Source organism: Halichoeres trimaculatus, unplaced genomic scaffold (genome assembly GCF_033239565.1).
Source record: "Halichoeres trimaculatus isolate MK-OKI-2021-1 unplaced genomic scaffold, fHalTri1.1 fHalTri1_scaffold_4, whole genome shotgun sequence".
Classification (NCBI taxonomy): domain Eukaryota; kingdom Metazoa; phylum Chordata; class Actinopteri; order Labriformes; family Labridae; genus Halichoeres; species Halichoeres trimaculatus.
The window spans coordinates 37579333-37601309 of record NW_027437182.1 but is presented as its reverse complement, the minus strand read 5'-3'; the positions used below and the strand labels follow the sequence as shown (position 1 = coordinate 37601309).

The following is a 21977-nucleotide window of genomic DNA, read 5'->3' as shown; positions in this document are numbered from 1 at the left end:
GCTCATAGCTTGCCTCATAGTGTGCCTCATAGCATACCTAATGGTGCACCTCATGTTAGCCCTCATTTCTCAATCTTGCGTGGGAATTGGTGCAGATAAGAGTGTAAAAACGATCCTATGGCAGCGTTCAAGTGTGATTTATGAAACGTGCGTACCAGGGCCAATCATGGTGTACGCCTGGTCAGCTGTTGATAAATGTGGCGGCTGAAAACAATCTTTATTTACATAACACACCCCTAAAATATTCAAGGTTCAGCTGGCTGAACCCACGGAATTTACAACTTGGAGGGACACATTACGACATGAAGGGAACTTCTCCACATGGTAATCGACAACACCACAATGGCAGAGGTAGACAGGAAATGACGCCACGTCGTTTGGCAGTTGGAAAAGTAGAGCAAATAAAAAAATAAAAACTTACCTGCAAGGAAATCACTGCAGTGATTCAGCAGCATGGCTGCGACAAAGTAAAATACAGCAGAGTTCTAAACGTTTAATTTACACAGCCTTCGTACCACGAGATGAGCACATAGGTTGTGATCTCATGTAAATGAATGTCCTCTGATAATAACAAGTCACTTTTTCACACACAGTTCATGTTTATATGATAATATTATGAAGAGTGAAATAACAATCTTCACAGTAAATCCTGTGATCAACCTTAAAAAAATCCAGGCAAGAAGTTCGATCCAGTGTCCTCTGAATGTTCTCTGTGGAGACTTTATCATGGACATGAGATTGTGTTAAAAACTGATAACAGCATCTCTATTTTTTTTTAATTCTAAGGTAAACCAATAACCCAGTAGAAACACATCTATGTAAATATTCCATAATTGTTCATCATGATGCTTTGTCAGCAATAGTTTTCCATTCCATCCAAAGCTTTCTTAATCTCAATCTGACAAACACACACACACACACGCACACACACACACACGCACACGCACGCACACGCACACGCGCACACACACACACACACACACACACACACACACACACACACACACACACACACACACACACACACACACACACACACACACATACACAAGCCCTCTCACCTTCGAGCTCCCCCACCATCAGTGAAGATGACACCGGCTCCACAAGGGGAAACTGGATCCTAGAGGACCCTGATCTGCCTCACTGAGTCTCCCCCTCAGACACACAGATCTGCATCAGGAGCATCAGGGGGCAGTTTGCTGAGTTGAAGTGTCAGCAAAGTGAGAGTCTGAGAAGAGGATTCTGGGAGACCGAGAGCTGCTCCGTCACATCATAGCTTTCAGAGAGCAGAGGAACTCAAACTGGACTGAAAACAGACGTTTTGGTCCCAGCATCCTGTTGCTCCATCTCCTCTGCGTACCTCCTCCGTCACTCTGAGCCCCCTCCCCCTGACTCCCTCCCTCTCTCACCTCCTCTCTCCCCCAGACCTTATAAATATCTGTGAGCTGCTGAGAGCGCTCAGAGTCTAGACCTGTCCATAGAGGAGGACCAACAGGACACTGAGAGGGATCAACTCTTCCTGAAGGGCAGAGAGAGAAGAGGCTCTTTAGACCAGACCCTGAGATCAGACCCTCAGTTCAGACCCCCAGATCAGACCCTCAGTTCAGACCCTAGGATCAGTCTGCAGCATGTTCCTTCTGCTCCTCCTGTCCCTCTGGGCTCTCCTGTTGGGGGGCGGTGCCCAAGACCGAGCCGCTCTGTGGAGAGGGAACGACCGGGCCGGGCGCTGCCAGTACACCTTCACCGTGCAGAGCCCCACTGAGGCCAGCTGCCCGCAGTCAGGGGGCCCAGAGCTGGAGGGCCTGAAGGCCAGGCTCAGCCTGCTGGAGGTGCTGGTGGCCCGGCTGAGTGGAGGAGACACTGGAGGTCCCGCTGTTGGGGTGGGATCCAGAGGGCAGCCTGAGCTGCAGGAGGCTCTGAACCGGGCGCTGGGGGAGAGGAACCTGCTGCAGAGGGAGAAGGAGCGTCTGGAGCAGGAGGTGCAGGGGCTGCAAAGGAGGACAGAGGAGATGAGGAGGGAGACAGAGAGGCTGAGGAGCAGACCCTGTCCCCCCCAAAACCCTATGGTCCCACCTAGTCCACCTCTGCAGGGCGGGGGCCCGATGAGACCTGCACAAGGTAAGGGATGCTGGCAACAGGTCATGAGTCAACTGATGACCCAGTACCAGAAAATCCTTCTCCTTCCTTAAATCCACCTGTCCTTTAAGGGTTCAGGTCCTCTTTGTAGTTCCTGAGTGGTTCAGAGGAGTCTCTGGGGCAAAGGGGGCTCTAAGCAGTTCTGGTTCTTTATCAACATCACTGTAGGTAAGGGGGTTCAGAGGTCTGACTGTGGTCCCTGAATCTTTACACACACACACACACACACACACACACACACACACACACACACACACACACACACACACACACACACACACACACACACACACACACACACACACACACATGTAAAGGTGTAAAGTCTGCAGACAGCTGCTCAGGCTACAGCAGAGGATAACGGCTTCATTCACGCAGACAGCTCAGCTCTGTGGGACTCTGCTGGACTTTGTGTGTGTGTCGATGCGTGTGAATGTTTGTGTGTGTGTGTGTGTGTGTGTGGTGAATGTTTTGGTTGCATGGGTCCCGGCTCCTGTTTCAAACTTCCTGTCCTGGTTATGGGGTTCTGGATTTGGAGCAGAGGGGATCAGCTCAGTCTTTATGATGGTGTTTCCCTCTGTACGTCCAGCGGGGCGCGGAGGGCCCTGTTTGGGGGCGGGGATGAAATGTGAGGCCGGCACTGGAAGTGGTCGGTGCCAAGGTCTCAGCTCAGGGCTTAAGATGACGCCTTGTGGGTTAGAGGCTTGGAGGGGGGTCAAGGGGGTAAGGGGCCAAGAACACTAAACCTGAAAGGTTAGAAAGCCACTCTGAGCCGGGAGGAGGGAGGAGGGAGGAGGGAGGAGGGAGGAGGGAGGAGGGAGGAGGGAGGAGGGAGGAGGAGGAGGAGGAGGAGGGAGGTTAAGCTCTGGTATTCTGTGTTTGCAGCAGCCAAACATCCGTCTGATTATCCTCCCCTCTTCTTTTCATTCTTTTCTAACACACACACACACACACACACACACACACACACACACACACACACACACACACACACACACACACACACACACACACACACACACACACACACACACACACACACACAGTGTTTTAGTGGTAAAGACTTCAAGCAGCAGTAAATCCCTCCTCACAAACTCCCTCAGCATCAGGAACAGGTTATGTACTCTCTGCTCCAGGTTATCTGTTTAACTCCTCATGTTTACACACACACACACACACACACACACACACACACACACACACACACACACACACACACACACACACACACACACACACACACACACACACACACACACACACACACACACACACAGTATCTGAGGGGGGCAGATGGAGAATAGATCACAAAGAGATGAGGAGGACACAAACAGGAGATGAAGCTCAGGATGTTTGGTCCGCAGTGACTCTGTGACAGAGAACATGCTGAACCCTCTGGAGGTGTGAGGTCATTAGATGAGGCGAGTACTTCAACTGCGCCTGGGTACATTCTCCTCATGCAAAGTAACATACTTGTTTCTGAAAGGTTTTGTACCATTGAACAAAAGAACACAACACAACAGCAATAGAGAAAAAAAGAATCAAAGGAAAAACTTCAGATATAAAATTGAGTCTTCCTCAGAGACAGTCAGAGAACGCATTTTTCAGCCGTGACTCTGCTGTTTTCTTACAGCTTATTTATTCTGTTCATAAACTTCAGTCACCTCTCAGGTAAAAGTAGAAAGTGGACAACATTCAGTGTTCAGTCACAGGCAGTCACAGACACAGAGGCCTTCGATTCACAAATCAAACACAAAGAGTATAAAGATGCACAGTGTGTGGGCACAGGTCCCAACAGCACAATGCAAACAAAGAGATAAAAGACAGTGACCCTCATTTATCAATCTTGAGTGGGAATTGGCACAGATCCGGGTGTAAAAATCAGCTTGCAGAAACATTTGGATGTGATTTATGAAAGGTGCGTATCAGGGCCAATCACAGCGTACGCCTGATCAGCTGTTGATAAATGTGGCGGCTGAAAACAATCGGAATTTACACAATATGCCTCTAAATATTCAAGGTTCAGCTGGCCGAACCCACGGAATTTACAACTTGGAGGGACTCATTACGGGAAAAAGGAAACTTCCCCGTGCAGCGGATCAGCAACGCCTTAGCAACAGAGTTAGAGAGGAATGACGCCGCGTCGTTTGGCAGTCAGAAAAGTGGCTTCAGAGCGAGTCAGAAAAACTCGTCTGCAAGTAAATCACTGCAGCCATCAGCAGCGTGGATGTGACTTAATATTAATCTAAGAACGTCATTTTTTCTGAAAACGTTTTGTGCTCATATGATCGTATAATTCTCCTCCACAGACGGATTTCCCTCACCACACTGCGCTGCCCACTGACATGAAACTTGCGTACATGAACTCAGACCTGGCGTGGGATCTGAGCGTACCAGATGCCCACGTTCAGATTGATAAATGCTGATCTGTGTGTGGAAAGGAGCGTACACCCATTTTTCAGGCGTACACACGTTTGATAAATGAGGGCCAATGAGTGGACACAGGCCCTCACTTCAAAATGCAAACTGAATACTTTAAAGACACAGTGAGTGGACACTGACCCTCACTTCACAGTGCGAACACAAAGAGTTAAAGACAAAGTAGGTGGACACAGGCCCTTGTGTGCGTCAAACACAGACAGTTCAAAGACACACAGTGAGTGGACACAGGCCCTCACAGCACAATGCAAGCAAAGAGTTTGGAGATGCTCACTGAGTCGACACAGGCCTTTACACCTCACTGCAGACACAGGTTGTTTAAACACATACAGTGAGTGGACACAGGCCCTTTTTAGTGCATGCAGACTTAAAGACTTTAAAGATGCTCACTGAGTCAACACAAGCCTCTACACCTCACTGGAGACACAGGCTGTTTAAAGACATACAGTGGATCCCTTGGCTTTTTAAACTTGTTCTTTTTGTAAACTTTCCCATGTTGCTGGTGTTTCCCTCTTCAACATCAGCTTCCAGATGTTGGTGTTCAGTACGTTCTGCATCATTACAGAAAGTGAAAACAGCAGCCCTCACGTGGAGGAGAACAAAGAGAGCTTGCTCACGTGATTAAAGGGTCATTCTTCGGTCACACCATCACGGATCAGAGTGACTGTGGGGAAAAGTTGTAAAAGTTTGAACGAGAATAGACTCTTCAACACTTCAACACCAGCCTCTTCACAGAGATGTTCTATAAGGATGGAGTGGCAGTATGTGTGTGTGTGTGTGTGTGTGTGTGTGTGTGTGTGTGTGTGTGTGTGTGTGTGTGTGTGTGTGTGTGTGTGTGTGGTTGTGGGTGGGGGGTGTTTACAGTGGGTCCATGTGACTGTGTGACCCGGGGCAGCTGGGAATTCTTTCAGGGCTTGTTTGTTTCCTGTTGTCGGCATACAGACACATCTAATGATTCATTCAACAAGTTAAAAACAAAGATATCAGTAAACTCTCTGACTCTGTGTGTGTGTGTGTGTGTGTGTGTGTGTGTGTGTGTGTGTGTGTGTGTGTGTGTGTGTGTGTGTGTGTGTGTGTGTGTGTGTCTGTGTGTGTGTGTGTGTGTGTCTGTGTGTGTCTGTGTGTTCAGGTTCCAGTCCCATGTCTCACCTGATGTCCAGGACCCCTAACAGACAGGGGGACAGCAGCAGTCTGAGAGGTGAGGTGTGTTTTAAGCAGTCTCCTCCACCTCTCTGTGTCCCCTCGTCCTGAACTTATCTCTGTCCCTGTCTGTCTCTCTGTCTCTCTGTTTGCCTGTCTCTCTGTCTGTCTTCCTCAGACTCAGCGTGGCAGTATGGACCTGGGAGCTTCCAGGAGCTGAAGGCTGAGGTGACCGAGGTTCCTGCTCCTGGTGGCTCTGTGGACTTCTCAGGTCTGTTTAATGTGTCTCTCCATCTAACAGGAGTGACCCCACCTGTTCCACAGTTTCACTTCATTTGGTTCACTTCTGGGGGGACCCAGAATTTAGGTCTCCTCCCCCTGTGTCCATCTCAGCTGGTAAACATGACACCTGCCCTCTGCTGACCACCTCAAAGCATATTCTGCTATTAATACAGCAGCCTCAGAGGCTAGAATACCTCAGTCACACTGGTTTGAAGCGACAAGGGCTCGTCTGAGTTACGCTGGTCTAGGAGCCCTTCCTCTAACCAGGACGTCCCTCTTTGCTAAACCTCCACCTGGAGCCTCCTGTCATACCTGAGCAGCTCAGTGTTACAGAGAGCAGAGAAACACAGGGGCAGTCGCCACTTGAGGTCATCCAATCTGTGATAAAGAGAGAGAGCAGGATAAAGAGAACTAGGTGTGTCCGGGGCGTCTATTCTGAGCCAGGGTGAGGTTGTATTTTAAGAAGTGGTAAATATACATCCGGCCTTATCGCTTTCCCAGCAGACCCAGCTGAAGAGGTCCCGTTCTGGATGAGGTGACTCAGGTGGTTTGTGTGGACCTGCTGACGGCCTCCATGATGAGAGAGGCTGACCTCATAAAACCTGTTAAGCTCTCACATGACCTCCATCAAGGGGGGTGGGGTTAGAGTTACTGACGTCAGTGTGCGTCCAGCATCACACCAAGGTCCCTCCTGTGGTGACAGCGACTCACTTTCATCTTTGGTCCTCTCCTGTGCTTCTCGTTTTGCTCAAAGGTTGTGGAGATCTGGTTTCGGTCGGTGAGCCTGTCACTCACAAGAAAGCTAACAACATTGAGGGTAAATATGGAGTGTGGATGCAGGACCCTGAGGCAGTCCCTCCTTATGGAGCCACCATGATCTGGCGGATTGACACGGTGGGCTCTGATGTCAGGAAGCTTTTTGGATATGATGACATGGTCCAGTTCACCAAAGGCTTTCCCTCCAAGGTAAGGTGACCTCTGCTGGCAGATCTGTGGCCGAGGGACCAGGTATGGAACATGTTTTATGGACCAGGTCTAGGAGTGTTCTGTCATGTTTCCTCTGACAGGTGTTGCTGTTGCCGGAGCAGGTGGAGAGCACAGGTGCCACTCTGTTCCGAGGTTCCCTGTATTTTCAAAGGCGCCGTAGCCGCACCCTGATCCGATACGACCTGGCCTCTGAGAGCACCGCGGCCCGCCGTGACCTCCCCCATGCCGGGTTCCACGGACAGTTCCCCTACTCATGGGGGGGCTACACAGACATTGACCTGTCTGTGGACGAGCAGGGACTGTGGGCTGTCTACTCCACCAACAAGGCTAAAGGGGCCATCGTGATCTCCCAGCTGGATCCCCACAGTCTGGAGGTGAAGAGGAGCTGGGAGACCCAAATCCGGAAGAACTCCGTGGCCAACTCCTTCATCATCTGTGGAAAGTTGTACACGGTGGCCAGCTACACTGCGCCCAACACCATGATCAACTACATGTATGACACAGAAACCAGCCAGGGGAAGCCCGTGTCCATCCCCTTCAAGAACAAGTACCACTACAACAGCATGATCGACTACAGCCTGGCCCAAAGAAAGCTGGTTGCCTGGGACAACTTCCACATGGTGTCCTATGACATCCGGCTGGGCCGCCCGCAGCCCAACTAACACTGCTGCCGCCGCCAGTGACTATTGGAGAGTGATGATACTCTCACTTCCTGCTTCAGACACTCTAAGCTTTAGAGCATGTGTGATATTAGAATTGAAATAAAGGAACACCTTAGGGATCAGCACCATGGACTGTAGACTAAGATGGACCACATGTCTCCGCCTCCTGCTGTTGAAAAGTAAGGCCAAAATGACATCCTGCATGGTCTGTACTAAAGCTCCACCCCTTCCTCCTTCCATCTGGTATGTGGAAACCTAAGTGACTCTTGTGTTAGCATGTGTGACATTTCTTGTCTTTGCTCTTCCTCCTCTCTGATAATCTCATTGGTCTACACAGCTGTCAATCACAATGTCCCCTCCCCTCCTTGCTGTCATCAGATTATTAATCCAAATATAGAAACATGTTGGCGGAACATTTGCTGGATTCGGATCGCACAGTTTGACTCATCTGTTAACATGGAGGAGTTGGGGTTTATAAGCTATACTGCAGACAGTTGGCAGGGAGAGCTCTGAATGTTTTGGCTTCACTCTTAGCAGGCAGCAGTGTTGTCCATCTTTTTATACAGTCAATGATGAACGGGTAGAAGAACGAGGACTGAGCTACCAAACTCCAGAAATGAGAAATTTAAGAATGGCGACCTCTACAGGTATGCTTTCCTTTCTCCAGTGGGAGGGGCTTTTATTGTGGCAAGGATCCACATATATGTTTTTTCAGAGGAATTATTTTTGTACGGATTTGAACTCAGATGTATGATTTTATTCTTTCAGCTTTGTGTATCAGAGATGTGTGGATGATGATGGTGATAATGATGAGCTAAGTGAGAAAATAAACTATCTACAGCAGACTCCTGAGGCGCTTGACCTGCATGGTTTCATGATTTCTCACTCGGCATGTGCTGAAGATTGCATGTTCTCGTTCTCTGTAGACGACATTAATGTGTGATGTTCAAAACGCTCATCAAATAAAGTTTAACTACAAAAACACCCGGACTCTGCTGTTTCTACCCAAACATATCTACTCACCGGAAACAATCACCCTCCACATCAACAACAGGTTGACCCGCTGCAACTACCTTCCTCAGGTCCTATCATGTATTTTATGATGGTTCAGGTTAGGTGACTGTGAGGACCTCTTTAGAGTATTCCAGGGTTTCTTCTGAGGCCGAGCCTTGGTAGACTCTGAGATCTGCTTTGGATCGTTGGAGCTCCAAGTGTCCCAGGTTTCCCCAAGAAACAATGCTGCCTCAGAGCAGCACTGAGGCCAAACTCCTCCAGCCAAACCCCACAGTTCCAGATCAGTGTCATCGCTCCTCAGAGCGGAATCCAGACACACTGCTGCGGCATGATTCACTTCTACTCTTGGGCACACTCTAAAGAGGTGTGCTTCAGCATGAAGGATGATCCATGATGTATAATCCTCCTCCCCACAATCAATATAAACAGTAGCGAGGGTGTCAAAGGGCTACGTCAGACCAACACAGCTTAATACGATTTAAAAAGTCTCTAAAGTTGTAGCAGTGCTCTCTGGGTCTCATTATGCTGACTCTGATGAGATCGCGCTTCGTGTTAACAGATGACGTAAGTGGGCCATGCCTGTGTGTGTGATACCTTTAAACTGTTTCAAATGGTCCCTTCCTAAATCAGTGAAATGCAGCCAATCAGTGGATGCAGCCATATTGGCTATGACACTGGCTTTGAGCCTCCTTTATAATGGCTATAAGGCGCATGTCATTCACGTGAGCTAAGCTTAGTCAATCAGACAATCCTAATATCCTCTAAACTCCTGAGTTAGGAAAACAGTCACCCCACCCCACCCAGGGTGTGTGCTGATAGTGAAATTAGCATTTCTGATCTTTAACTTTAAACTAGACTTTAAATTGTGTCTCTTGAATACCAATACCCAGGCTTTGGGTATGACTGATACTGATCTGATGACATACTACTACCCTGGAGGGCCGAGAGGCTGCAGGTTTTCTTTCCAACCAAAAATTCCACCAGCTGATTTCACTGACAAGTCCCTGCTCTCTGCATGAAGGTGAGATAATCAGTGAAATCAGCTGGTAGAATTTTTGGTTGGACAGAAAACCTGCAGCCTCTCAACCCTCCAGGGTAGGAGTTGGAGAACCCTGCTGTATGCCCTACAGCAGGGTAAATCTGGTCATGTTGTGGGTAAAAGACAAAAATGAGCATGTATGGAATTACTGAAGTTGATATTGATTAAACTATAAAGCATTTTACTGTTTGCCAGCAGTTTGGCTTCACATTAAACAGAGAGTTTACTATTCCAATGTAAACTTTTATTCCCTGGAGACTAAATAATGTAGAGCCTTAGAGTCGAGCTCAGCTCAATTCTCCCCACAGATACCTGATCCAGCTTCGAGGCTGGATCGCGCAGACATCCGATCCAAGGATCGGGATTGGCGTGTCCCTGGTCCAGAGCCTTTGATCCTGTTTGTATTCTTGTCCTTGTTGATGCAGAGAAATGATGCCCCCTCGACTCCGCCACATTTCCAACATGTAATTAAATGTCACCATCCACAAACCTCTGTGTGATGTGTAGTAACTGGAGAACACCTGATGCAGCTCCCAAAGACCTGTATTAGTTAAAACACCTGGTTTGAGACCTGTCCCTACCAGAGTTCCTGTTCAGGTTCTGAGACTGGTTAGAATAGCCTTTTCTTTAGAAACAGTCCAAAGTGTGGATGATCTCTGCAAGCGCTGCACTGACACCTAGTGGTGGGACCAAACCATGAAGTGTGTGTGAAGTAAAAGCAGGGAGAAGGTGAACAGTATATTATTTTATTAGTTTCTGTAACCAAACCGAGAGAATGTAAATAAGACCGTACATACTTTAATACAGCGATGAAACCCCTGTACAAGTTCAACAAAAACAAACAAAAAAAAATTCAGCCCCCCCCATCCACCCTCCGGAGCAAGGACTCTTCCCCAGCTGGGTAAGGGGTTAGGAGGACTCCCCCTCCTCACCTCAGGGTGCATACTACTGTACATATCTGAAGGACCCCTGTCACCACACCCCAGATGAAAGCAGTGTGGCCAGCGGGCGGGCGGGCGGGCGGGCGGTGAGCCAGCAGAGGTGAGGCAGAGACAGGAAACAGCACTGATGCCTCTCATCAGTAAAAGACTACAAAATCAACTGGTGTTCTCCTGCCCAACACAAACTCATCAGGCTCCTCCTCATGTCCTCCTCTCTCTCCACGTTCTCTCTGGTCCTGAGGCTGGACAGACACACACTCGCAGGTTTACACTGTTTCAGCTCCTCACGCTCTCTTCCTGCCAACGCAAGCCAAGGGCACTGAGCAGTCATAGCAGCAGGTCTAGGTGCTTTACAGTGGGGTGTGTGTAGTTGTGTGTGTCTGTGGGTGTGTGTGTGTATGTGTGATGGTGTGACAGAGAAGATGGTGTGTAAGCAGTGACCATGTGTGCCAGCTGAAAGGAGTGATCTTCCTTCAAACCCACTCGACACTCTGCTGCCACGGTAACAGCATCTTACAGAGCAGAGACATCGTGTGCCCCGCATCAACCTTTGGCTAAATATACAGGAGGCTCCAGCTACAAACACCCCCCCTACACACACACACACACACACACACACACACACATACACACGCACGCACACACGTAATTCTCAGGCAGGAGATGAGAGCAGAAGGCAGGAGCAAAGGCTCACAGGCAGACTAATCAATGATCAATCAGTAAAGTCCACTGAATGCTGCATTTTTCACATTTCCATTCTGAAATCAAAGTGAAAGCAAACCAGGGTGGGACAGGGTGGGACAGGGAGGGACAGTCGCTGATTTCACGTCTCTGTGAGGAGCAAACGCTGAGTGAGCCAGGAGACGCTCAGACCTGTGGATTAGTGATGGAGGACAGGAAGTGGCGTCTCCTGTGTGAGATTGTTGGGGCTTAAGAACAAACTGATTGGGTGCTCCTCCTCTAACACAAGCTCTATGTGAAATAACGAAGAGGAATCTAGAAACATGGCAAACAGCAGCAAACCTCTCCTCTCCTCCTGTCTGATCTACCCTCTGTAGATCTATATGAACAGCTGGTGCAGCCATTTAAAATGAAGGAAGAATCCAACTGAAAGGCCCCTCCCACCTGCAGGGGGAGGAGGGGGGAGCCTCCTCTCAGTGACCACCCCCTTCCTCACTCCATCCCCTCTCCCTGGGGGCTGATATGAGGCGGTGACAGAGTGATGGGGCGTCCCTCTCCTCCTCTCTTCCGTCTGCGCACATGGTGGTCTAAAGAGGGGGGTCCGCTCTCTACTTGCCCTCTTCTGGTTTGATGGCCTGTGGCTTTATGGGACCGGTCCGTATGGGTTTGGCTGCAGAGACGGGGGGTTTGTCAGAATCCGGGCGCTCTCCTGCCACCTGGTGGTTGGGGGTGGTGGCGTCGAGCGGGGGCTTTGCTCCCACTTTGCTGACCTGGGGGGCTTTGAGCTGCTGCTGCTGCTGCTCAGAGAAGAACTTATGGGTGGACTGCAGCACCTCTGCTCGCTGCTTGGCCTGCAGAGAGGAGAGGAGAGGAGCATGAGGAGCGCTGACTGGGACAGGGTCCCTCACAGAGGGTCATCAGAGACCAGTGAAACCTCACCTTCAGGTCCTGCTCTGCCTTCAGGGCTGCCTGTGTGCCCCGGGGTCCCAGAGGAGGGCCAGGAGGTCCCCTGGGAGCGTGCTGGCTGTGCTGCTGATGCTGCGGGTGCTGTGGATGCTGGGCTCTGGGGTGGGGCATGAGACCACCGCCCACATTGGCTGACATGGGAGGGCCCATCGGAGAGCGCTGAACGCCTCCAGCAAAGGAGTTAGCATGTGGAGGTCGGACCAGAGGAGACACCATGTTAGGCTGGGACAGGATCTGAAAGAAAGCAGCTTCAGTTAGCCTCAACGGGTCCTCAACACACACAACACACTACACACACACACACACTACCCTACCTGAGGATTGAACTGGCCTGGGAAGTGCTGCGTCAGCCTCATGCCTGCAGAGCTGGGCTGAAACTGCTTCTGGTACAGCATGCTGTTCATCTTACTGGACTGACTGCTGGGAGAGGTGGAGCTGGCCCTGCAGGGTGGGGGGGGACAAAGCAAAAATCAAGGGGGGTTCCAGTAGGGCTGGGCGATATGGCATTTTATCCATATCTCAATATTTTTAGGCCATGTCAAATATCTCGATATTTGGACTTTGCCCTGGGATTTTACTTCTATGCATACAATTGAACCAGAATGGCAACACTTAATATTTGTTTTGATTTTTATTATGACTATCCATATTCACTTTGTATCCATGTTGATGTATGAACACATTGGACCTGAATTTGTTAAAAAAAAAATCTGAGTAGGAAAAAGTTATTTTTTCAAGGTGGAAACCACAAACAAACATTTTTATAACTTACACATGAATAGAACATTTCAAACACTAATGTACAAATTTAGCAAATAATACTGTTAACAATTTACATTTCAACAGGAAATTATCTGGAATTTTTTAACAATGATCTACAAAACCACTAGGTGCCAACAATATTAATTATACAGAATTGCCATGAAACACCTCATTGCTCTGATTCACAACAAACACACAAAACACAAAAATTACACAATTTATTAAACACACTACTACACACCAACAATATAATGCAAATACACCAAAAGTCACTTCCCCTTTCTCCTAGCAACCATATAATTTTGTGATTGGCTTAGGTGATGTACTTTTTCGACCAATAGAAAAGGAGTATCATAATTCTCTACTGTTTTTTTTTAAATCTTGCCGGCACTTTTGGCACTCTGCTCAGTGCACCCACTATTACTGTTTCGTCCTGCACCAAACGCCTGACAGCGTTCAAGAAACAGGCTTTGGACAGTCTTTTACGGAAAACAATTTGATGCTAGTTATCTGACACACTTAATCCAAACCATCTGAAAATTATGAAGCCGTCATTTATCTTTGACAGACTAACTTTTCTTGTGAGACTGAATCCGTCTCGTGTTGTCGTGGAATGAGGGGAGGGGAGGAGGAGGGGTGTTTGTCACTCCAGAAAGCTAATGAGGCTGAGCAAAGACGCTGAGTGTGTGTGTGATATACGGACACAGAAAGGAAGAGGAGAAATTAGGGATGCACGATATTGGATTTTTGCTGATATCCGATATGCCGATATATCGAAACCCCTTTTGGCCGATACCGATACCGATAATCATAAGTTTGTTGGTTTTTTTTCACGGTAAAGAAAGCTAAGTCTTTCCTGTACTGGAATTTATATGTTACTCTTATTGTGACGGTCTTATTTGTTTAAGCAACACACATAAAACAAGACAAAACAACATTTGATTTTACCAAAAATAAGAAATGTATTATTTTTTCAAACTCAAGACATTCAGTATTGAAATACAGAAAAATAATGTCTTTACATCACATGAACTTTAAATGTACAATGCATTTTTAAATGTACAATGCATTTTCAATCATAACCAAGTAGCATTTGATGATTTTAGAGCTACTGTAACAACCTGGTGACAGACACAGAGCTCTGCAGTGCAAATAAATGAAGTGCTACATTTAATTAAGGAGTTTATTTTTCAGATGGAAAATAATAATAATCCTAACTGAATAGCACCTTATCAGCTGTGCATATCTGCAGAAATTTTCATATCTGCCGATACCGATAAACGTGTTTTTGAGCCTTTATCAGCCGATACCGATATTGTGCCGATAATATCGTGCATCCCTAGGAGAAATAGGAGTGAACTTGTGGACCATGTGAAGAAATGAACTGCTGAATAATACGCAAAATGTACTCTATTAGTACAAATGACAGAGTCCTTCTTATATCACGAAGAAATATATTGATATATCCCGAGAGACATAAAGGAATAGAGTTCACTCATCTAAGACAGTTCTTGTGTTTACATAGTCATAGAAAAAACAATATTAGTCAGGTCTTGAAAGATCGATCAAGATGCTCTGAAAATGGCTGGCATCAAATGAGTTAAGGAGGTGTTCCTTCAAATGGCTGGAGATGGGCTCAAGAGGTTTCAGAACCCTGGAAGGTTTCTCATGACTCACTCATGGGATCATTGGGCTCATCTGAGCCAGAGTCCCTGTGTGTAGAAAGATGTCTGGACTGTTGAGAAGAAAGCTTTTTGTCACAGTGGTGTACCTGTAGGGGCTGGAGGTGGGGGTGGTGCTCCTGGCGCTGACAGGAGGAGTCCCCGGCTTCACGTCCATCCCGCTGCCAAACAGCTTCAGGTCCATGTCCATCTGAAGACAGCACACGTGACAAAACATGTTGAAGGACACAGTCACAGTCTGTGTGTGTGTGTGTGTGTGTGTGTGTGTGTGTGTGTGTGTGTGTGTGTGTGTGTGTGTGTGTGTGTGTGTGTGTGTGTGTGTGTGTGTGTGTGTGTGTGTGTGTGTGTGTTTGACGGGCATGCAGGTGGCACACCTTGTTGGTGGGGGGTTGCATCATGCTGTGGTTAGGGCCCATGATGCCTCTGTACGGCTGAGACACCGGGGGCTGACGGCTGATGTTGGGGGGCTGGGCCTGGGGAGGAGTGGGGGGCAGAGCCAGGAGAGGCTGACCTCCTCCTGAGCCGAAGTTTGGCAGAGACAGCTGAGAGCTTGGCAGAGGGACGGTCACCTGAGAGCAGGGGACACACAGGTGCTACCAATCATTTGACTGTTCATTCATGACCAGTATGAGCGATCAGAAGATTCAGCGTGCACCCTCAGAGTGAGCAGCTCACCTGTTGCATGGCAGAGTTGGGCGACTGAGTGTTGCTGTAGTAGCTGCTTTGACCATGCTGCTGCACTTGTCCAGAGTACATGTTGGAGTGCTGGTTCATCCCCTGTCGAGCCTGGAACACAGACAATTTCTTAACATCAGATAAGTAGGTGGAGATAAAAGCATGGGCATAAACTCCCTCAGAGAGCTTCACAGGGAGATAAAGTCTGCTTACCTGTAGCAGGTGTGTGTCGATGAGCTGGGAGCCCCCCATACCTGAAGGCTGGTTGAGCTGTGGCTCAAACAGGATGGGGATGTGCTGGGTGGAGGATGGCTGCTGGTAGGCCAGGTTGGACTGAGGCTTGCCCAGCTCGGGTGCCTGCACACCGGGGTAACTGTGCAGCGAGGGTCCTGACAGCATCATGGAGGGCTGAGAGAGGCTGCTCTGCATGAAGGCCTGCTGGGACCTGGCCAAAAGAGAGAGTCAGAGGGTGGACAGAGGGTGGACAGAGGGGAGACCACAGACCACCTCTGACTGTGTGTTACCTGTATGGCTGCAGAGACGAGCTGAACAGGTCCTGTGGCTGGGACACTGGAGGGCCCGTGCTGAGTCCCAGCTGAGCCTGGTGTGTGTGTTGGTGCTGGGGCTGTCCCTGCAGGGGGGCATAAATGGGGATGGGGATCTGCTGCACTGCTGTTGGCTGTGAGGGCAGAAACACAAAGATGGGGGTGTCACACTCATGTACATTTATATTGAAACGTGGACAACTGATTTGAGGACTGCAGCCTGGGAGGCAACTTAAACCCCAATTCTGATACCAAAGGTGGACTGACCCATAGTGGATCTGGCCCCTACAGTTTTCCCCTGGATCTCAGATCATTCAGGAGCATGGGATGTGTTGACCTCAGTGCCCTGGTGAGAGCCTGTTGTTGAAATAACTGATGCATGGCAGCACTATCCAGCCTGTTAAAAACTTTATAGACCAGTCTTGAGCTGGGTCCTGAAACTGACAGCAAGTCAGCTGAACAAGCCACTGCAGTACTGATGTGACCTGTTGACTCGAGCCAGCTAAGGGACATGGAGCTACATTCTAAACCATCTGATGAAGAGCCCAGTGACCTACACTGAAACAAAAGGAGTGACAATAGTTCAAGTGAGGAGCAATAAATCTTTGGATGGCCCCAAGAGTGGGAACTATAGTGGGATTATCAGTCTACATCATCATAAAGATGTCCCGTATCTTGACTGCAGAAGCAGCGTTAAGCTCCATTCATTCAGACGAGTTAGCGTTTTTTAAACACTAAATTCAACCTGTTAGCAGCATCAAAATGTACAGTTGTTCTGTGCACAGTTTTTAGAAACAATAATATACAACAGAGGCAACATCTATCAAGTTTTTACCATCACAGAGCAACTGGTGTTTGAGTTAATAGAGACCATGCTAACTGGTGACTCTCAGCTGAAGGTATCAGTGATTAACGGTTGAGAGTCACCAGTTAACAGGGTCACACTTTACACTGAAACACCAGCGACGTCTGCGGGTAAATAATCAAATGTGCCGCCTTTATCTGACTTGGTGCAGTTCTCTGGACATAGTTTCTGGTTCTCTTCTTATGAACCGGGTCTCAGACTCAGCAGTCTGTGTGCTCTTTTTGGTTTGGGAGAGTTTCTGATTTACTGACACATGTTAACGTCCTGGTCTGTCACAGTTTGGTAAGTGTCCACAGATAATGCAGTCATGAGCATTTGGTGACAGTTGTGTGTTTAAATTGCTCTCTGGGTTCATGCTGGATTTCTCTACTGAAAACATCTGTCCACCTAATATCTGTCCGCTTGCTGATCTCTTCTGATCATTCACTTCTATTTCACAAACCTGGGAGCTGTTTACCATTTGTAAAAGTTATGATTTTTAGTTTAGAAATGTGTTTTTAGGTGGTTAACTCCTTCACGTCAGTTAAAAACAACCACCAAATCTATCCAGGAGTTTCATCTTCTGTTGTCTTTTCACTGGAGTTAAAGACACTCAACCCTCACCACAGTTTACCGCCTGTTACAAAGCTGCCCGGCTCTGAATCTGACAGTCTGAGCCAACATTACACCTCTTCTTTCACCCCTACCTTCTAGTCTAAAAACTTTCCACGTTTAATGATGAATAGGTGGATTTACCTGTGACAGGCCTGGCTGGAAGCCTTGCTGCTGGGCCAGAGAGGGGGGAGCCAGGCGAGGGTGGGGGGTGCTGAAGAGGTGGCTAGTGTCCATGTAAAAGGCTGGGATCTGAGCTGCAGAACCTGGAAAAAAAAAGAATCACCAAGGTAACACCAAGGTGCAGCACTACAGTATCCACAGACTGATTAAGATGAAGGTTAAATTAAACATAACCCACACACAGTGACAGGAGGAACTTCTGCTGCTAAATCTTATAAATCTGGACATAGCGTAGAACAGAAGTTTTCCCTGCAAGTCATAGGATACTCGGGATATGACAAATCATTACAGCATAAAATACACAGAGGTAGATAATGGGTCTGTAAACACTGGTAAATGATAGGTCTGGGTTTAAAAAACCAACTAGATCGATTTCCCTTTAAATGGTTCATAATCGATCCATAAAATCCAAAGATCGATCTTTTAACTGGTAGTTTCTTCATCATTTGACGTGCAGAGAAGCAGCCTTGTGGTGTCATCCCTGTTAGTCTCGCATGATCAGCGTTTACCGCGGCTTTCCACTGAACAAGATCTCGCGAGATCTTACTGCAAGCAGTCAAACAAACATGGCGGAAGCAAGTAGCACTAAAAGGGCAGCACCGGCGAGATTAAAAGCTGATGTTTGGACATATTTCGGATTTAACAAACACGACGGTAAAGAGGAGTTGGACAAAAAACAAGATATATGTAGAATATGCAACAGAAAGGTAAAGTACAGTGGGAATACTACAAACCTACGCAACTATTTGACGAGACATCACCCGGCAGAAACACAGTCCGCACGGCTCAAACAAACCAGCCTGGAGCAGGTCATGACGCCTAAGTTACCAGGAAACTACCAGCGTGCACAGAAAATCACCCAGGCTATTGCAGTTTTTATTTGCAAGGACATACGATCATACAGCGTTGTTGAAAACGATGGTTTCCGACGACTCATTAAAACTCTGGAGCCACGCTATGTTTTACCGACACATAAACAAGTAAGAGAATTACAATCCTGAACATGTATGCATCTTTGAAACAAAGCATTGAAGCTTCACTTCAGTCAGCAGATAATGTTGCATTGACTTGTGACTGTTGGACAGCCGGCGCCACATTAGAGGAGCTTCGCCTGCTGTGGGCAGACAGGATCCAGGAGACAGAGACTGAACAGACTGCTGGGGAGGCTCAGTCCTGGACCCTGTGGAGGTGGAGACTGGCTGGGCTGGAGAGTGGTGGATGGTGCACTTTCTTGCTTTTCTTTTCTTGATTGCTGCTGTGACTTCAATTTTATTGTACTTGTTACAATGACAACAAAGTTCTATTCTAGTCTATTCTATTCCATCAAGAACTACAGATTCATATCTATGGTTGTTTCTGTTCTTCTGATACAGTTGTATGTATCAAAACCATTACAGAATTGTTGCACTAAAGCTGTAAGACAGTTGTAGGCAGGAGATACTAATTGAGTGCCCTGTTAGTTATGTTCGTAGCTACTTTATATTGTTGGCCTTGTAATTTATTAAGATCTAAGTTAAAGGAATTCATATTTTGTCTGTTGTCAGGTGGTCACATTTAAATAAAAGTACATGATTAATGTAACTGCTTTGGGTTCAATTCTTAATGTAAAAATAATTTTCAATAATGTACCAGGTCAAAAGGTCACTTTTTAATTTTACAGCCTTTTTATAACCAAGATATCCCATATTGAATTTGAATCGAATCGAATTGAATCGATCTGAGGCCTTGCAATATCGGAGCCCTAGTAAATGATCATAGAAAACGCGGATTTGATTTCCTCAAGCAACTTTTCCAGCCATCATGTGTGAGCTATGGGGTGGAACTCCATCATGCGTGATGCAGAGTGATTCATTTTTCTATCATTTTCAAGATCTACCGGGGAAGCTTCAAAGATAGACCAGTCGATAATCCCCCTCCCCCAGCAAGGCGCCCCTATGCACCGCACATAGTGCATACCCACTTTTTGCACCACTGGGTTTAACGCAAGGTAACAGGAAGTACACAAAGTTAACACCAAAATACAGGTGTGTAACACAGTGAGCTGCTCTAACACTTCAGACTGGTGTTGGGCCTGTAGGGTCAGGGTGGACTCTGAGATGTGTCTCACCTGCTGCAGACTGAGAAACATACACCTGGGGGGTCTGCTGCTGTTGGGGCAGGAGGGGGGGCACACATCCCAACTGAGAGAAACTACTGCTGCTGCTGCTGGAGGACAGACCCCCACCCTGCAGCTGCTGAGGCTTCACCTTACAGATGTTAGGGGGATCAGAGGCTGTGGTGGTCTTGGTGCTGAGGGAGGATGTGGTGTAAGTACCAGAACCTGCAGGAGAGAGAGTATTTCATCAAGTGAGCACCTGGATAGCTTACCTTGTATGTCGGTAAGTTTGTAAGTATGTATGTAAGTATGAGAATATGTTTGAAGTTTATACGCGTACCTGACAGAGAGGTGCTGGGGGTGACCGAGGCCACAGGGATCTGAGGCATGGAGGCCGAGGAAAAGGTGGAGTAGGAGGAAGCACATGAGGTGATAGGGGACGAAGAGGAGGTAACTGGAGAGTTCTTCTCCAGACTGGGGGAGTTCTCCCATGCTTTCCGAGCAGATTCCATCTGAGGAGGAGACACAGAAATACGAGTTCAGGAATCACAAGCTCCGACAACATTTAGGTGAAACTCCAGAGGGACTGTTTGAGAGGAAGGTAGACCTGCGTACCTTCAATGTCAAGTCCACGGTCGCAGGAGAGACGGTGCTAAGGCTGGAGCTCTGCTGCAGAGTCTCTCTGCGAGGGAGGGGCAGCGAGTGGGGCAGAGCCACCTGAAACATATGCCACAAAACCAGAGTGGTTCTTGGAATGCTGCAGACTTGAAATAAAGGTGTGATCTTTCTGGGTGATAACAGAGCTTTAGAAAACTCTGGCAGATATGTGCTTACATTCGCCACCAGGCTCTCCTCCATCTTGTTCCCCCCTGTAGGAACACTGTCAGCCAGTGAAGAGGAGGGGGTTGTGTAGTCTGTGACTGACTCCTGAGAGGGAAACACAGAAATTCAGAATACATAGACTCTGAGGAAACCAGAGGCCTGTGCTACGAAGCTCGATTTTCTCTTAGCGAGGTAACTTCAGGGTTAACCCTGGATTTCTGTCCTACCACACTGGTTCACTTCTTACAGAGATAAATCACCACAGTTTATGTTCGATGGCTAACCTGCTCCGAAGCAGGTTGAGTTCTGGTTCAGAGATCAACGAGTCGAAAAGCACAACCTCCTGACCAATCAGCTCTTTAGAAAAATGACCTGCCCATTGATTGAAGCCTCAAAAGAACTCAATGGAAAATCTCAACCAAAGGAAGGAAACGGAGGAAGAGTTTGCTCTTAATAAAGTCAAACAGAGTGATCAGAGCACTGTCTATTTCTGTTAGCTGAATTAAAGATGCTGTGAAGAGGATCTGTTTTAATGTGACTGCCTCGTCACCTTCTGGCTGGGAGTCTCACACACACTGTCGTAAAGATGTGACTTCTAACCAGGTGCATGTTTGTTTTGGAGCAAATTTTCTTTGTTCAAGTCAACTTTTTGCCAGATACTAGAGGTGTCCCAATCCGATATGGATATCGGATATCGGTCCGATATCAGCAAAAAACAAGTATTGGTATTGTATCAGAATGCATCTAAAATCTCCGATACAAGCAGTTTCTGTTACCCATTGTTTAATAATAAATGGGTCAGTTTTTCCTCATACCTACTGTTGCTGACTACTGTTCTTTGTTTGAATAATATCACTTAATCAAGCCTTTTCTAATATGACAGAAACTACAAAATAAGTAACAAAAGTATGTATGTTTAATGCAGATATCGGTATCGGATTAATATCGGTATCGGCCAATACTTAACGCTGCAGTATCGGTATCGTATCGGAAGTGAAAATGTAATATCGGGACATCCCTACCAGATACAACGTGACAAGGTAAGGTATCTATCAGCACAGTTACGTAGTGCTGTTTTTTGAATGGTGACAACAAGAAAACGTTCAAAGTTTGTACCATGTTTACAACCAGCTATATGTAGCACCACTAGCAGCCCAGTGCTACAACTACAACGATTTTGTAGGCTAATCTGTCAACAAGCAAACTGTCAGTTTGTATGTAGTTTAGTAGCTGTCTATATTTAGCTCAGCTGGCAGCCCGGTGCTCTGAGACGTCTCTGTAATGTGTAACGTTAGTGAATCCTGGTTACGTCCTGCCAGTCATCTACCAAGCAGAGCTAACGTAACCTCACTCTTCATTTTATTGATAGACTCTCAAGTTTGAACAGACCACTGCAGAATAACTGCTGGCTGTGGGTTGGAATGAACATTAGCACAAACAGTTAAGCCCTTTAGCTGGTGCTCTATCTCT

General features: G+C 47.4%; 2 protein-coding genes across 3 annotated transcripts in view; one reads left to right on the top strand and one right to left on the bottom strand.

Moving 5' to 3' along the window:
* The first annotated feature begins 1479 nt into the window (after nt 1-1479).
* On the top strand, nt 1480-8596 carry myoc (myocilin). Its single transcript, XM_074668521.1, has 5 exons — nt 1480-2118; nt 5705-5773; nt 5894-5986; nt 6752-6963; nt 7065-8596. The coding sequence occupies exons 1-5, from the start codon at nt 1629-1631 to the stop codon at nt 7644-7646; spliced, it is 1446 nt and encodes a 481-aa protein (XP_074524622.1). The 5' UTR covers nt 1480-1628; the 3' UTR covers nt 7647-8596.
* A 1835-nt stretch (nt 8597-10431) lies between these two features.
* prrc2c (proline-rich coiled-coil 2C) overlaps nt 10432-21977 on the bottom strand; it is a 45403-nt gene continuing 33857 nt past the window's right edge. The window contains exons 22-34 of one of the 2 annotated variants that reach the window (XM_074667498.1): nt 20520-20612; nt 20301-20402; nt 20026-20197; nt 19698-19910; nt 17552-17673; nt 15931-16085; nt 15620-15851; nt 15407-15535; nt 15106-15300; nt 14821-14921; nt 12602-12728; nt 12261-12521; nt 10432-12172 (exon numbers count right to left, since the gene is read on the bottom strand). In XM_074667498.1, coding sequence (XP_074523599.1) covers nt 11930-12172; nt 12261-12521; nt 12602-12728; nt 14821-14921; nt 15106-15300; nt 15407-15535; nt 15620-15851; nt 15931-16085; nt 17552-17673; nt 19698-19910; nt 20026-20197; nt 20301-20402; nt 20520-20612 — 2145 coding nt within the window. In that variant the 3' untranslated portion in view covers nt 10432-11929. The remainder of the gene's footprint in view (nt 12173-12260; nt 12522-12601; nt 12729-14820; nt 14922-15105; nt 15301-15406; nt 15536-15619; nt 15852-15930; nt 16086-17551; nt 17674-19697; nt 19911-20025; nt 20198-20300; nt 20403-20519; nt 20613-21977) is intronic. The other variant, XM_074667499.1, reaches the window with a different exon arrangement.

Coding starts and splice junctions, on each gene's coding strand:
- myoc (XM_074668521.1), top strand. CDS start 1,629: ATGTTCCTTCTGCTCCTCCTGTCCCTCTGGGCTCTCCTGTTGGGGGGC. Junction 5,774..5,893: donor GGACAGCAGCAGTCTGAGAG/GTGAGGTGTGTT, acceptor TGTCTTCCTCAG/ACTCAGCGTGGCAGTATGGA. Junction 5,987..6,751: donor TGGCTCTGTGGACTTCTCAG/GTCTGTTTAATG, acceptor TTTTGCTCAAAG/GTTGTGGAGATCTGGTTTCG.